This window comes from Talpa europaea (assembly GCF_964194135.1).
Source record: "Talpa europaea genome assembly, chromosome: 15".
In the NCBI taxonomy this organism is placed as follows: domain Eukaryota; kingdom Metazoa; phylum Chordata; class Mammalia; order Eulipotyphla; family Talpidae; genus Talpa; species Talpa europaea.
The window spans coordinates 75,436,868-75,449,116 of NC_140083.1; the positions used below are offsets into that span (position 1 = coordinate 75,436,868).

At 51.3% G+C, this 12,249-nt stretch overlaps 1 protein-coding gene across 1 annotated transcript in view; it reads left to right on the forward strand.

Moving 5' to 3' along the window:
* The window catches only part of CACNA1C (calcium voltage-gated channel subunit alpha1 C), a gene marked incomplete at both ends in the record, with an annotated part of 632,466 nt that overhangs the window by 578,505 nt on the left and 41,712 nt on the right, over positions 1-12,249 (forward strand). The window contains one exon of the mRNA XM_084255863.1: positions 11,754-11,837. Within this exon, the coding sequence (XP_084111989.1) occupies positions 11,754-11,837 (84 nt within the window). The remainder of the gene's footprint in view (positions 1-11,753; positions 11,838-12,249) is intronic.

The following is a 12,249-nucleotide window of genomic DNA, read 5'->3' on the forward strand; positions in this document are numbered from 1 at the left end:
AGCTCTTGCTATTCTTCATAATGGCTTATTTCCAGAACTCCTTGCCTATATGCTGGTTGGCTAGTGTTTTGCTACAGACTAAAGTTCACCAACGGTCCAACAAATACTATGAGCACCCGACGTAGCAGCACTGCGGCCTGCACCAGGGGCGCGAGGGTGACTACAGCAGACTGGGCCAGGCTTGCTCAGTTTGCCTTTTTAAGAACAGACCTGCCTGGCTTTGCCCATTCGTGGGTCTGGGGAATCCCCACTTTCCCATTTCATTCATCACTGGATGAACTAATGTTCTAATGGATACTCATGTTCCTACTTAGAAAGAAACAATAAATAAACACATTAGCCCATTTTGTATGAATCCTGACACTGAAATGCAGTAACATTCAGAGGCAAGGAGGAAAAGAAGTCATATATGTTAAAGGTCTGTAAAGAATCAGACCTTACGGGCCTCCCCGGTGGCTCAGCGGTTGAACGATGGGTTGCGAAGCTGCCTGCAGCCTCTGCAGTGCCGGTTCGATCCCCGGTTGCTCCCCGGCTGCTCCCCGGCTGCTCCCCGGCCACCGGAGGAGGGTCCCACATGGCGCGCAGACCTCTCCTGCCGCCCACTGCTCCCCTCAGCAGTGTACTTCGGTCCTTCCGCCTGCTCTGCTCCCCGCTCTGACTCTGGTGAGTTCTCTCACCCTCCCGTGCTTCTGACTGTACCCAGTGTTTGTATAAACAAAACAAACAAACAAATAAATAAATAAATAAAACATGCCTCTATTAAAAAAAAAAAAAGAATCAGACCTTACACTAGATATTTTCCACTGATTATCTCAATTAATTTGTAAGACCAGTATATTTGTCTTTAGGAAACTGAAGGTCAGGATAAAACTTCAGCAATGTGTCCAAGATCACAGAGCTAGATTTTTATTGTTGGTTTCGGGGATTTTAATGCAGATTTAGGTGATTCAAAAGCCAAACTCTTTCCACTATACACCCTATTGAAACCAATGTAAACAAGCTGAGTTATTGCTGTGCTCTTAGTGGGTCCTCAGCAAATGCCTGTTTTCTTCTTTATAGGCAACTCAGAGACAAAATTTAAGCAAGTCATTCCCAAGTTACAACTCCGTGGAAGTTAATATAGCCACTCCTTTCCTCCCAAGCCCCAGTCCCCGCCCCTTCTTGCTTACCCAGTCTATGTTTGGTCCCTCTGTTCTCCTAGATTGGTTTGGACCTTCTGGATTTCCTTTCCCAGTCTGGAATGACAGGTATTTTCCAGAAAAGTCACAAGAGGTAGACTCAGGAAAATGAAACGGTAGCCAAATGTAGCCTTATGTGCAAGCACACACACACACACACACACACACACACACACACATGCATACATGCACCCTGGGCCCAAGCATTTTGTTACAGGAAAACTTGTGAGTTGGGGAGACAAAAATTAGATTGCTGGATTCCTTGAAGGCAGGAACTGTTTGATATGCATTTTAATGTCCCAAGAGATGTATTCAGTGAAAGTTAAATGCATGCATGTATGAATGAGTGAGTGAGAATTTCAGATCTGGAGCACAAGGAGAAGAGTCAAAATATTAGTGTCAGAAAGCACCATTAAGATCATTTATCTTCCATCAGTGCAGAAATCTCTACTCTTTTCTTCTCTCTACCCTGAGAGCCCCTATTTCTAAAGGCAACTCTGTTGGGAATCTTCCTTTCTATTGAAGGAGGACTTCCACTTATGAGTGCCCCCTTCTTCATCTTTTCTTGCTACAAATAGTTACTGAGCACAAATGATGGGGCTGAGACATGGTGCTATCTTTGCAGGGCTCATAGGACGATGCAGGAAATGCCAATAAACAGGCAGGGCAAGAGCTGTGCTGGGGCAGTAGACCACCTCAGGGAAGAGACACCTGTTTTAGATAAGGTGGCCTGGAACATGGGGGTTAAACTGAGCCCTGGAGATCGAAGAAGAGCATTTCAGGCAGAGGGACGTGCAAAGGCCCTGGGGCCGCCCAGCTAGACTTGTTCTGGGAAGTGAGAACTATGGGGGAGGAACGGGCATGGAGAGGGCCAGAGCAAACAGGCCCTTCAGGACATGCAAGGGTTGTAGATTTACCCTGACTGCCCTCAGAAACCCCAGAGGCCTTCAGTGGGTGGATTATATCATCTTGGTCAGCACACTGACTGCTAAGTGGAGAATGGAGAGGTGTGAGGCAAGAGAGGGGCCATCCAGAACATGCTTCTGGAAACACAGGTGACACCGTAGAGATGGAAAGAGGAGAGCAGACTCATGACATTACCTGATGGTGCTGTGGATGTGAGGGGAAGGGGAGGGAGAATCAAGGCTCGCTCTGGGCAGTCTTTGAGCACGTCTATCTCTCGCCTGTCTTTCTATCCCTCCAGATGCTACCACAGCAGTACCTGCATTGGCCAGGTGCTCTGAAAGTCAATGCAGGGAGCACACAGGGGCTGGGCACCTTCCTCACAAGAATGATTCCTGGCCCTGGATTACAAACTCTTAAATCCTACAAGGCAACTCCCTTTAATTCTCTACCACCCTATCCAGGAACATGCTGGAGAGGAAGGAAAATGGTTGCCATATGGGGTGGTGGTCGCTGGCCCTAACTCCACCACCAGATTAGGGAAATCCTGCCTTAAATAAGGCACTTAGCATTCTTCAGTGCTGGAGTTGCTGATGTATGAGCTGTGAGATTGGCCGGGTCAGAGCTCAGTGTAAAAGCCTGAGATTCGATACTTCCAACTGTACTGGAGGACCAGACCCTTGTTTTCTAGTTTGGTTTCATTGTTTGTTGGTTTGGTTTTGTTGGGCTTTTGTTTGTTTGTTTTGTAATGCCTATTGGCATCTCACAGAAGTGATAACACTCATGTTCCACGGAGCACAGTCTTGGAAATCTGATCCAGGAGGCAAGAAAAAATAAAAAAAAAATAGGATTTTTTTCAGGATTGAATTGGGTGGTTGGGGGGGGCAGCTGCCAAGGGTGCTGTCCTATCATGCATGGGACAGTTCTGCCCGAGGAAGAATTATCTTGTGTCCTATAGGCAAATTCAGGAGTGTTTATCTGAGGAAACTTGTGGGCCCTGGGCCTCTCCACCTTCAGTCACTGGTGAATGGCCAAGCTTCAGTGTAGAGAAAAGCACCATTAGAAACAGAAAGTGCTCTTGGACTGAATGACTTTCTACTTCCTCACCCCCTGCAAAATTCAACTTTAAAAACATTAAGTGTGAGCAAGAATACTTCCTTAGGAAAAAATTGTTTGGAAACTCAGGCATTCTTTTAGTCCAGTGGATTTCAGTCTTTGCAGAACCAAACTCCCTTTTTATAGCAAATATTTTGTAATACCTCTTGAATTCCCCTTCAATAAAATTCAGAGGAGACCTAAATCTTCCTGCAGAGAAATTTCACATCTGTGCACATAGTGTAAGAAATAGATATATTGTGCCTATATATAATACATATCCTAAACTATAATGTAATGGGAAGTCTGTGTTTAGTAGATTACATTCAGCACAGAGGTAGAGAGCAATAAAAAACAGGAGTATATATAAGACGTTAGAATAAAAAGATAAGTTATTCCCAGCGAGCCTTATTTGTATATGGCATCCTACTTAAATGTCTGTGATAAATCATGGTGGACACCACAGTTCTTCACTGGGCAGAAGTGACAGCACAACCTCTATACCCAATGCCAGCTTTGCCTCTCAATGGAAAGGGTTCCTGTGCAGGTCCCCAAAGCACCCCTAGAGGGCAGTGCCGCTTCCCACATTGGGTGGAGCTGCTCTAGGCTGTGGTAGGCCTTTCTTCACCATTATTTAATTTACTTGAATCCTCTTTATCCCACTATTAAGAACCCACAATGTCTCCCACCATCAATGGAACCCCCTCCCCGCAAAAACTCACCACGTGTATAAGTCACAGTCAAAGTCATAGAAAGGGCTGGAGAAGGAGGCAGCCAGGACGCGGGGTCTCAACTGCCCCCAGCTCTGAGTCAAGAGCAGGTGCTGCCTCGTTCCAGCCTCTTTCTCAGCAGCCTGATGGGAAACTTGGCATTACCCTGATTATTATTTATTTGTGGAATGCCCACAGGGTACCTGATTCCGAACAGACAGGCACAAATGGGCTTTGTCAGGAAGGGGCTCCCCACCGTGGCTCTTGTACCCCGAGATTTGCATATTGTTGCAACATTGTGACAGGTTTCCTTCCCGCTTGGCACTTGAGAGCTTAAAAGTCACTATGAATGATAAAAAATAATTATATGACTTGCATAAAGCCTTCCTGTGGGAAGGGTAGTATTAGCTATTACATTTAATTATTTAATGTGGAAAATTATTCACGCTGTGTAAAGCAGCCCCGTGGGAAAATACACAGTGGCTCCCGGCTCCTTCCCTGCCACTGGGAGAGAAACCAGAACATGCTGCGTCTGGGGACGGGAGAGGGATCCCCCAACCTGCAAGGGCTGAGGCGTTAACCCAACCCACAGAGCCTAGACACCACCTGTGTGGCCAAGGGAGGCTGCTGGGCAGCAAGGCCAGGAGAGGGGCTCCTGGGGGATCAGACAGCAGCAGTACCAGGGGCATTTACAGCCTGATAGGTGCCAGGCACCCCTGTGCACAGCAAGGCAGGGCCTTCTGCTTGAACTCAAATGTCTTCACAAATGCTCTGCACGTGTGCACTCGTTTGTTCCTCCCAGAGGAGGAAGCAGGGATGTGGAGGGTATGCCTGCACAAACTCAAAATCATCTCTGAATCCTGGTCTCCACTAAAAGGGGTGCAGGTTGTCTCTCTAGTGATGGCAGTTGGGTCATGCGTGACCATTTTTGTAGGCAAGCGCAGCTATTAGGTCAGGAAGGGCATCAGGATCACCTAGGTCAGGTCTGGGCTTAGAAGGCTCTCTCAGTCAGAGGAATTCAACGTAGGTGGACCACGGAGGACCACAGAGGGCTGGCCCATGTCCAAATTCACTCCCAGAGCAAAGTCAAGGACTGCATCTCCTTGCTGACGTACCCCTTGCTCTGCCTGGTCTCTGCCTTCCCTTCTCCCTCAAAGAGCGCAGCACGATGCCCACTTGAGCTTAAAGTTGCCTACACACTGCAGTGTGTCTGCCAAAGCCTTTTTCCCTCCAGGGACACATCCACTCACACCTCAGTCCTGCAGGGGTCCTCGGGGGAAATCATTTCTTTTCCAGCATGAGTCGCATGAAGCAGCTGTGGGGGTTCTGCAGTCTTTGGGGGTTCTGCTCTCTGAGACAGAGAAGGACCCTCCTGGGCTTAGCCAATCACCCCAGTTTTCATCTGCTCCCTGGGGCTGGGGGGAGGCTGCAACCATCAGATCTGATGGTGCTTGCGTGTCTGCACTTCTCAAAGTCCCTGGCAACTAGAAAGTGCTCATTACACATGGAGAGAGAAAGAAGTGAATGGATGGATAAAAGAATGAGGTCTTTGAAACTTTGCTGGGGAGAAAAAGCTTCATTCCAAAGTCTCGTTCCAAAGAAGAATCAGAGCAGAAGTTGTCTGGTTCAAAGTGTGCATTTCTCCAACGATTACGAAAGCATACGCAGAACCACCACCCCCGGGGCCTCCTGTCACCAGGGACAAGACCCCCGCCCCTGACCCCACGCCCCTGCATGCTCCTGCCCTCTGCTCCACTGTCACGGATGCACATCACAGGCGGGAGGGGACCAAGGAAAGCAGAGTCCTCCCTGCCTGCAGGCTGCCAGGGGCCGGGAGCAGCTGTGCGCGCCAGTTATGCCTTCTCCATTAGACGCCGCTAATTTCCATGATTACTGTTATGTCTAAATGACATCCTAATGTAATGCAATTTATATTATCTCTGCTTGGTGTCAGTTACCATTGCGTTCCATGATGTTCCATGGACTCAGCTCTTCAAGGCATACACTGAGACATCGCTGCCGCCAGCTGCCTTCACTCCTCACCCTGGTTCCAGTCTCTCCCCCATCTCCCTGTTCCATGACCAGGAAAGGCCAGTGGCCCCAGGCGCCTGCCCCCGCCCCCCGCCTCCCATCACCAGCCACCTCTCCTCAGCACCTGCTTCCTGGACCTTCTCTCAAATGCTCACTCACTCAAGGCAAGGGACTTTGTCTCCCCTCCAGGGGCCCACCCCTCCAGTTAAGTAGAAGCTAGTGGTGGCTCCCGCCTCCCACTTCAAGCCCTGCCTCCCCCGAGTGGCCTCAGCCACTATGTCCCTGGCGTACTGATGCTGCTGTCCTGCATGGAGCGGCAGACACCTCAGAGGCCCGGGGCCACCCTGGGAGCCTTCGTCCTGCCGGCCTCCTCTCACCACTCCCTCCCCAACCTCACCCTCTCTGTCCCTTCCCTCTGCCCCTCACTTCTCCCCACTTAGCACCATCCAAGAGGCCCCTCCTGTCATCTCTCGTAGGTACTTCCCTGCCCAGGGCCCTCTCTGCCTTCTTCCCGCACAGCTTCTGTGACTTCTCACCCCTCTGCCGTCTCCGCCTCTGGGTGGCTGGGGTCCTCTCCCCACTCTCCCCCGCCCCTCATCTTTCTCTGGCTGCCCCGCTCTCTGCCTCAGTTCCAGCAGCTCTACTTCTTCTTTTTTTTTTTTTTTCAAATAAAGATTTATTTATTTATTTATTTATTCAAGCACTGGGTACAGTCAGAAGCGCGGGAGGGTGAGAGAATTCACCAGAGCCAGAGCGGGGAGCAGAACAGGCAGAAGGACCGAAGTACTCTGCTGAGGGGAGCAGCGGGCGGCTGGAGAGGTCTGCGCGCCATGTGGGACCCTCCTCTGGTGGCCGGGGAGCAGCCGGGGATCGAACCGGCGCTGCAGAGGCTGCGGGCAGCTTCGCAACCCAGCGCTCAACCGCTGCGCCACCGGGGAGGCCCCAGCAGCTCCACTTCTAATCTCAACTCCGGTCTCCTAGGTTGACTCTGCCTCGTCAGCATCTCTGGCATGTCCTTGGAAGGGAGCAGTTCGGGTAGAAACCCCCTCCCCATGCCCCCCAACCCCACCCCACCAAATGAGCGGGAGGTCAGTGCCCCGTCAGGGCTGGGGAAAGTGCCACAATTGCCTCCTCCATTTTCCTTTGCTTCACACTCTTTCTGCTGGACCCATTGGAGGCAGATAATGAAGAAGAGCAGGAAGGAATAGAGGAGAAAGCAGGTCAGCAGATAGCGGCAGTAAAAATTACTTTTGTTTCAAATTCCTAAGAATACAGCCCAGCCCCAGAGGTGTGCCGATTTTCTTGCGGAGTCTTTCTTATCACCTGCTCTAAAATTCATGTTGACGCAAGGAGATCAGAGAAGACACCTCTGTTCTGGGCAGAGAAGTTGCTAAGAATCCAGAATGGAAGGGCGAGGGGTCAGCACCTGCACCCTGTGCTTCGGGGTGGGAGGCCGGGCGGGGGTCACAGACAGCAGGACAGCCCTCTCCTGCCAGCCCAGCCCTCCCAAAGAGGCAGCTGGGTCCTCCCTGTAGGAAAAGTGGTTCCTAAGGACCTGGCAGTTAATTGTGGACATGAACCGGAGTCTGATGACATTTAGCCATGACAACTTGGTACGTCACCAATCTCAAAATAGCCCCTGCCGGATGTCATCCAAGGGTCTCAAGACAGTCACACTCATGGCTTTAGATGGACAGAAAAGGCCTTAGACAAAAGGTGGGCTGAAGATTCTAGACCCTCCTCTGCTTCCTTTCTCCTTCCACACACCTGGCTTTGTCTTCCCCTCAGCGCAAACGCACCCCCAAAACAAGCCTGTAGGGCCTATTGAACTAGCAGAGAGGCAGATCAACTCTTGTTCACCACGACAGTAGATAATATTTATTTAGAGTTTACTTCTGGCCAGGCACATGTCTAAGTGCGTTACATGTCTTGTCTCATTTAATCCTCACCATAATCCTATGGTTACCCTATTTTATAAGTGGGGAAACTGAGGCACAGCGAGGGTAAGTTATTTGCTCTAGGCCACTCAGCTAGTGGGCACCTGTGGTAGGATTTGCACCTGCCTCCTGGACCATGCTCTTCACCACTGCACTGCCTTTTCCCTTCTGGAAAAGGTCCAGTGATGGCATTGAATCAGGGCACAGATAATCCAAAAGAGGAAAATCCTGAATTTTTGTGCATGCAGAATGCATCAGATGATGCTTTTGCAGCCATTTTTCCTTCTTACTAATGATTTACGGAAGCTAATATCTAATAACTGTACTCTGCTTCCTCAGCCCATGTCAGCCAGTGAGTGGAGGAGGAGCTGGGATATAAGCAACTGCAGGCCACAGGGTACCTGCTCGTCAGCTCGTAGCCATCATCCAGGATGGCCAGAGACTGGGAACTGAAAAAAGGAAAGCCACTAACTGTAGGATTTAAGGGTGGCCAGGGGCAGGCTTCCAGCCCTGAAAACACTAGCTCTCTGAGAGATCAGCCTGCTGGACTCTGAGGGGCTGGGCGTGAAGAGGTTTGGTTCATCACCTCAGCAGAGTCAGGAAAACCCTTTCCTAGGCCTGGCGTCTACCCCACCCTGCTTCTCCCCTGTCCTCAGGAAAAGGAGTAGTGAGTATAACCTCTGAGTCAACTTCATTTCATCAGAGAAAAAGCCCCACCCCCCTTCCTCTGTTACACCCACAAAACCTATATCATCAATGGTTTCCCACCAATGAGGAGGTGGGCAAAAATGGGGGTGGGGGAGACTGAGGTAAAGGGGATGATGAGAAAGCACTAAACTCCTGCCCTCCAGAGTGCAGGGAAAGAATAATCGTCCCAGGCCCACCCCTTAGGGATCTAACCAGATGTCCCGTCACCCTGTTGACTTCAGTGAAGGAATGAGCTTTACCGCTGAGAATGGTGCCTCTGGAAGCGGTGGGAGGGCGGGGCTGTCGGAGGAGTGGCAGGCACAAGGGAAAGGAGAGCTGGAAGCTGGATCTGAAACCTGGGGAATGGATGGGCGGTGGGGTTCATGGTTTGGGGTGGGGAGGTGGGCAGGGTGGGTCAGGGTGGAGAGTTGCCTCTTAAAGGGATCCTGTCACCCCAAACACAAGTATTCTTCCCTCCCGCTGCCCTGCAGCTCTGTGTTCATCTCAGAGCAGATCCACAGGAGCCCTTGGCAACAAGGAACTGGTTGCTTTCTGCCACCAGTGGAGGCCCTGGCACTGGGCACACCAGGTTGCTGGCCTCAGGCCAGAGAAGTCAATCAAAAGCCTCCCGTGGCACAAGGTGGCGAGGGCGAGGCCAGGCGGGAGGTGGCTGTCTCGTGCATTCTCTTCCACTGGAAAGAAATCCAAGGGGAAAAGGAGCGAGTGATGCCCAACCAAGAGGTTGACAGGGTCCCTTTAGGTCCTGGCCCTTCCCCAGCGCTCCCCACTGATTAACCTTGTGTGTTTCTCTCATCCTTTCCCTGTTCTTCTTGCTCAGAGGTGTGCCAGCCAAGGCCCACTGACCCATTTTGTTTCAGGCCTCTCTGGTGGATGAAAGAGCCCAGCTCACCCTCCTCTCTGCAGCACAGAGCCCTGCCACCTTCCCGCCTTCCCCTGCTCCCACACCCAAATAACGTTTTTTCCCATGTTCTCTAGGTGAGAAGCTGATTGTTCCTGAACTCTCTCTGCTTACTGTTTCTCTCCTCTCTCTTCCTTGATTCCCTCCCCCCCCGCCCCTCTTCTGTATTTATTCTACCCCCAGACATGATATTGCTACCTCGAGATAGTCCCCTAGTGATTCTGCAAAATCTGACTTAAAAGCACATGAGGGTACACAGTTCTTTCGGGGTCTTCACTCTCCCTCCCTGCACTCGAAAGCAGCCTTCTCCACTTGCCCTGTGAATGGTATCTGAGAATCTGGGAGGGGATTGGCTGCTGCCTGATCTAGCGTGTGACTTCATGGGGCAGTCTCTCTCTCTCTCTCTGCCTCGAAGTCCCTGGTAACATTCAGAAAAATACTCTGGGAAGCCAACAAGAAAGCCGTGATGCAAGCTGACCCTCACCTCACCCGTGCCCTGGACAACCTCTACTTCCCCATTCCGGCCGCCCAGAGTCTCTGCTGTGGCATTTCTGTTCTCTTTTGGCAGAAAGGCCTGGGAACCAAGAGGCCCCTTTCCCTGTGACCTGACCTCCCACACTAAGAATAACAGCCCCGGGACAGCATGTCTTGTGATCCCTCTAGAAAGAGGGCATGGCTGGGAAGTGGGGAAGTTAAGGGAGCCGGCTAGAGCCAGGAGGAAATGAAAGGACAGACTCTTGGCTCTTGTGAGTAAAAAAATAAAAAGAGAGAGTTGGCAGCTTCAACAGAACTGGAGAGAGAGATCTGGGAAACTCAGAGGAGCCTTAGAACCTTTATCCCCAATCACCAACCCCTAGAATTCTCTCCCTGGAATCCCAAGCTTAGAGAAGGGGAAACCTCTAGTCCTGTGGAGCAAATGTGATCCTTGAAAAGCAGAAGGAGCAAATATCCTTTTTGAAAGACAAAGGCCCTTCGTACAAGCCATGTACTAAGTGGATGCCCCACTCCACTCTTGGGGGGGTGACTGTCCTGTTCCTGAGTTTCCGACCTGTAAGCGGACATCCTGGGTGGTCAGAGAGCAGTGGTCTCTGGACCCCACACCTCTCAGAGAGGCAGATGACCCCGACCCAAGAAACCCAACCACTCTTTGTCGAGAGTCCATCCACCCGGGACTCCTGGAATCCTCTGGGGAAACTGGGGCAGGCTATGCCCTGGTTGACCAGTTGTCCAATTGCCTCAACTGAGTCTTTCTAAAGCCTTTGATCTCTTCCCTTCTCCAAATGTGATGTAAAACAAATAAAATCCACGTGTACGGGCTCAAGTGAAGTCAGGACACTGCTCTTCCCCTCCTGTGCCCAAATCTCTTCTCCTTGGCATGACAGCTATTTTGACTTCCTAAAAAGCCCGAGTCTGCATTCCTCTACCCAGCCTACCCTGATCAGTTCTGTTCTCTGGGAAAGGCTTTCATCACTTTATTCCCCTTGGGGGAGCCCTTGCATTTCAGCAGGTCCCTATGTCAGAATGATGTTGTTGGGAAAAGAGGCTGAGGGAGGCAGACACCCCTGGAAACCCTATCTAGGACCACAGCCTCTACTACCAAACTATGAGGTTGACCTTGACTCTGTCTCCCTTCAGTAGGTAAAGCCCCTGCCAGGGCAGAGATGTCCCTAGAAGCCCCTGGGCATGTCCACTGCTGCAACCAGGGTGGACACTACTCTGTAAAGTATCCAACTTACCCTAGAGATTTTCCATGAGGTGGTCCTTTCGTGATTGCTGAGCTTGACGTGAGCCACCACAGAGCCTAGATCACCTGGCCACCCTCTGGGCCACACTAATTGCAGCTTTTTAATTCCCAACTCACCCACCAGACCCCAACCCACCTCTCCCCTCTCCCTCCAAGCAGAACCTTCCAATGGATGAGGACAGGGGACACAAGAGAAGCTGGTGGTGGACTGAGGAGTCCAGCCACGTCCCTGCACCATTACAGCTGGCTCTGCCTGCCCCTGTGCCCTCTCCTGCCTCTGGTGTGCAGTATAGAAAGGGCCTCTGTGCAGGGGGTGGTGAGGTGGGATGGCTCTGGAGGAGCCAAGGGAAGCCAGGGCAGGCGGGCTGGACTAGCTGCCTCTCAAGCGTCCCCCCCAAACTTCCTGGGCTCCTGGCCACGTGAGGGCGTTCGGAACTCCAGCAGCGACACTGAGTGCCTGGACGGTATTTCTGATGGTGATGTTGCTCTGTTCTTGTCTGTCTAATATTCCTTTTTAATCCCCATCCTGCCTGCCCCTCCCTTATGTAGGGTTACTTTAGTGATCCCTGGAATGTTTTTGACTTCCTCATCGTAATTGGCAGCATAATTGACGTCATTCTCAGTGAAACTAATGTGAGTATGACTGCCCTCCCCAGGAAACCTCCTGCCTTCTTCCTCTGCTTCCTGTTTCCCTCTCTCACGCTCTCTCTACCTCCTTTCATTTATTTTTTTTTTTAATTTCCTGTTTTTACCCCCCTCCAGTCATGCTTTTTATTGAACCTGCCGTCGTCCTGTGGGGGGAAAAAAAAGTTGGAGCTTCTCCTCCTTTTTTTCCCACTCGTCCCAGCTCTGCCGGCTGCGCTGGGCCCAGGAGCTCGGGCGGGGCGCCGAGCGAGGGCAGCAGGCCGTGGGGGCGCCGCCGGGCCTCCTGGGGCGGCCAGGGCCCAGCTAACCTCTGAACTAACCCAGCTTTTGTCAGGCCTCTCCACCCTGCGAAAACCAGGTTACCCAGGTTTGAGCCGCCAGAACAGTAGTGTGGTAAGAG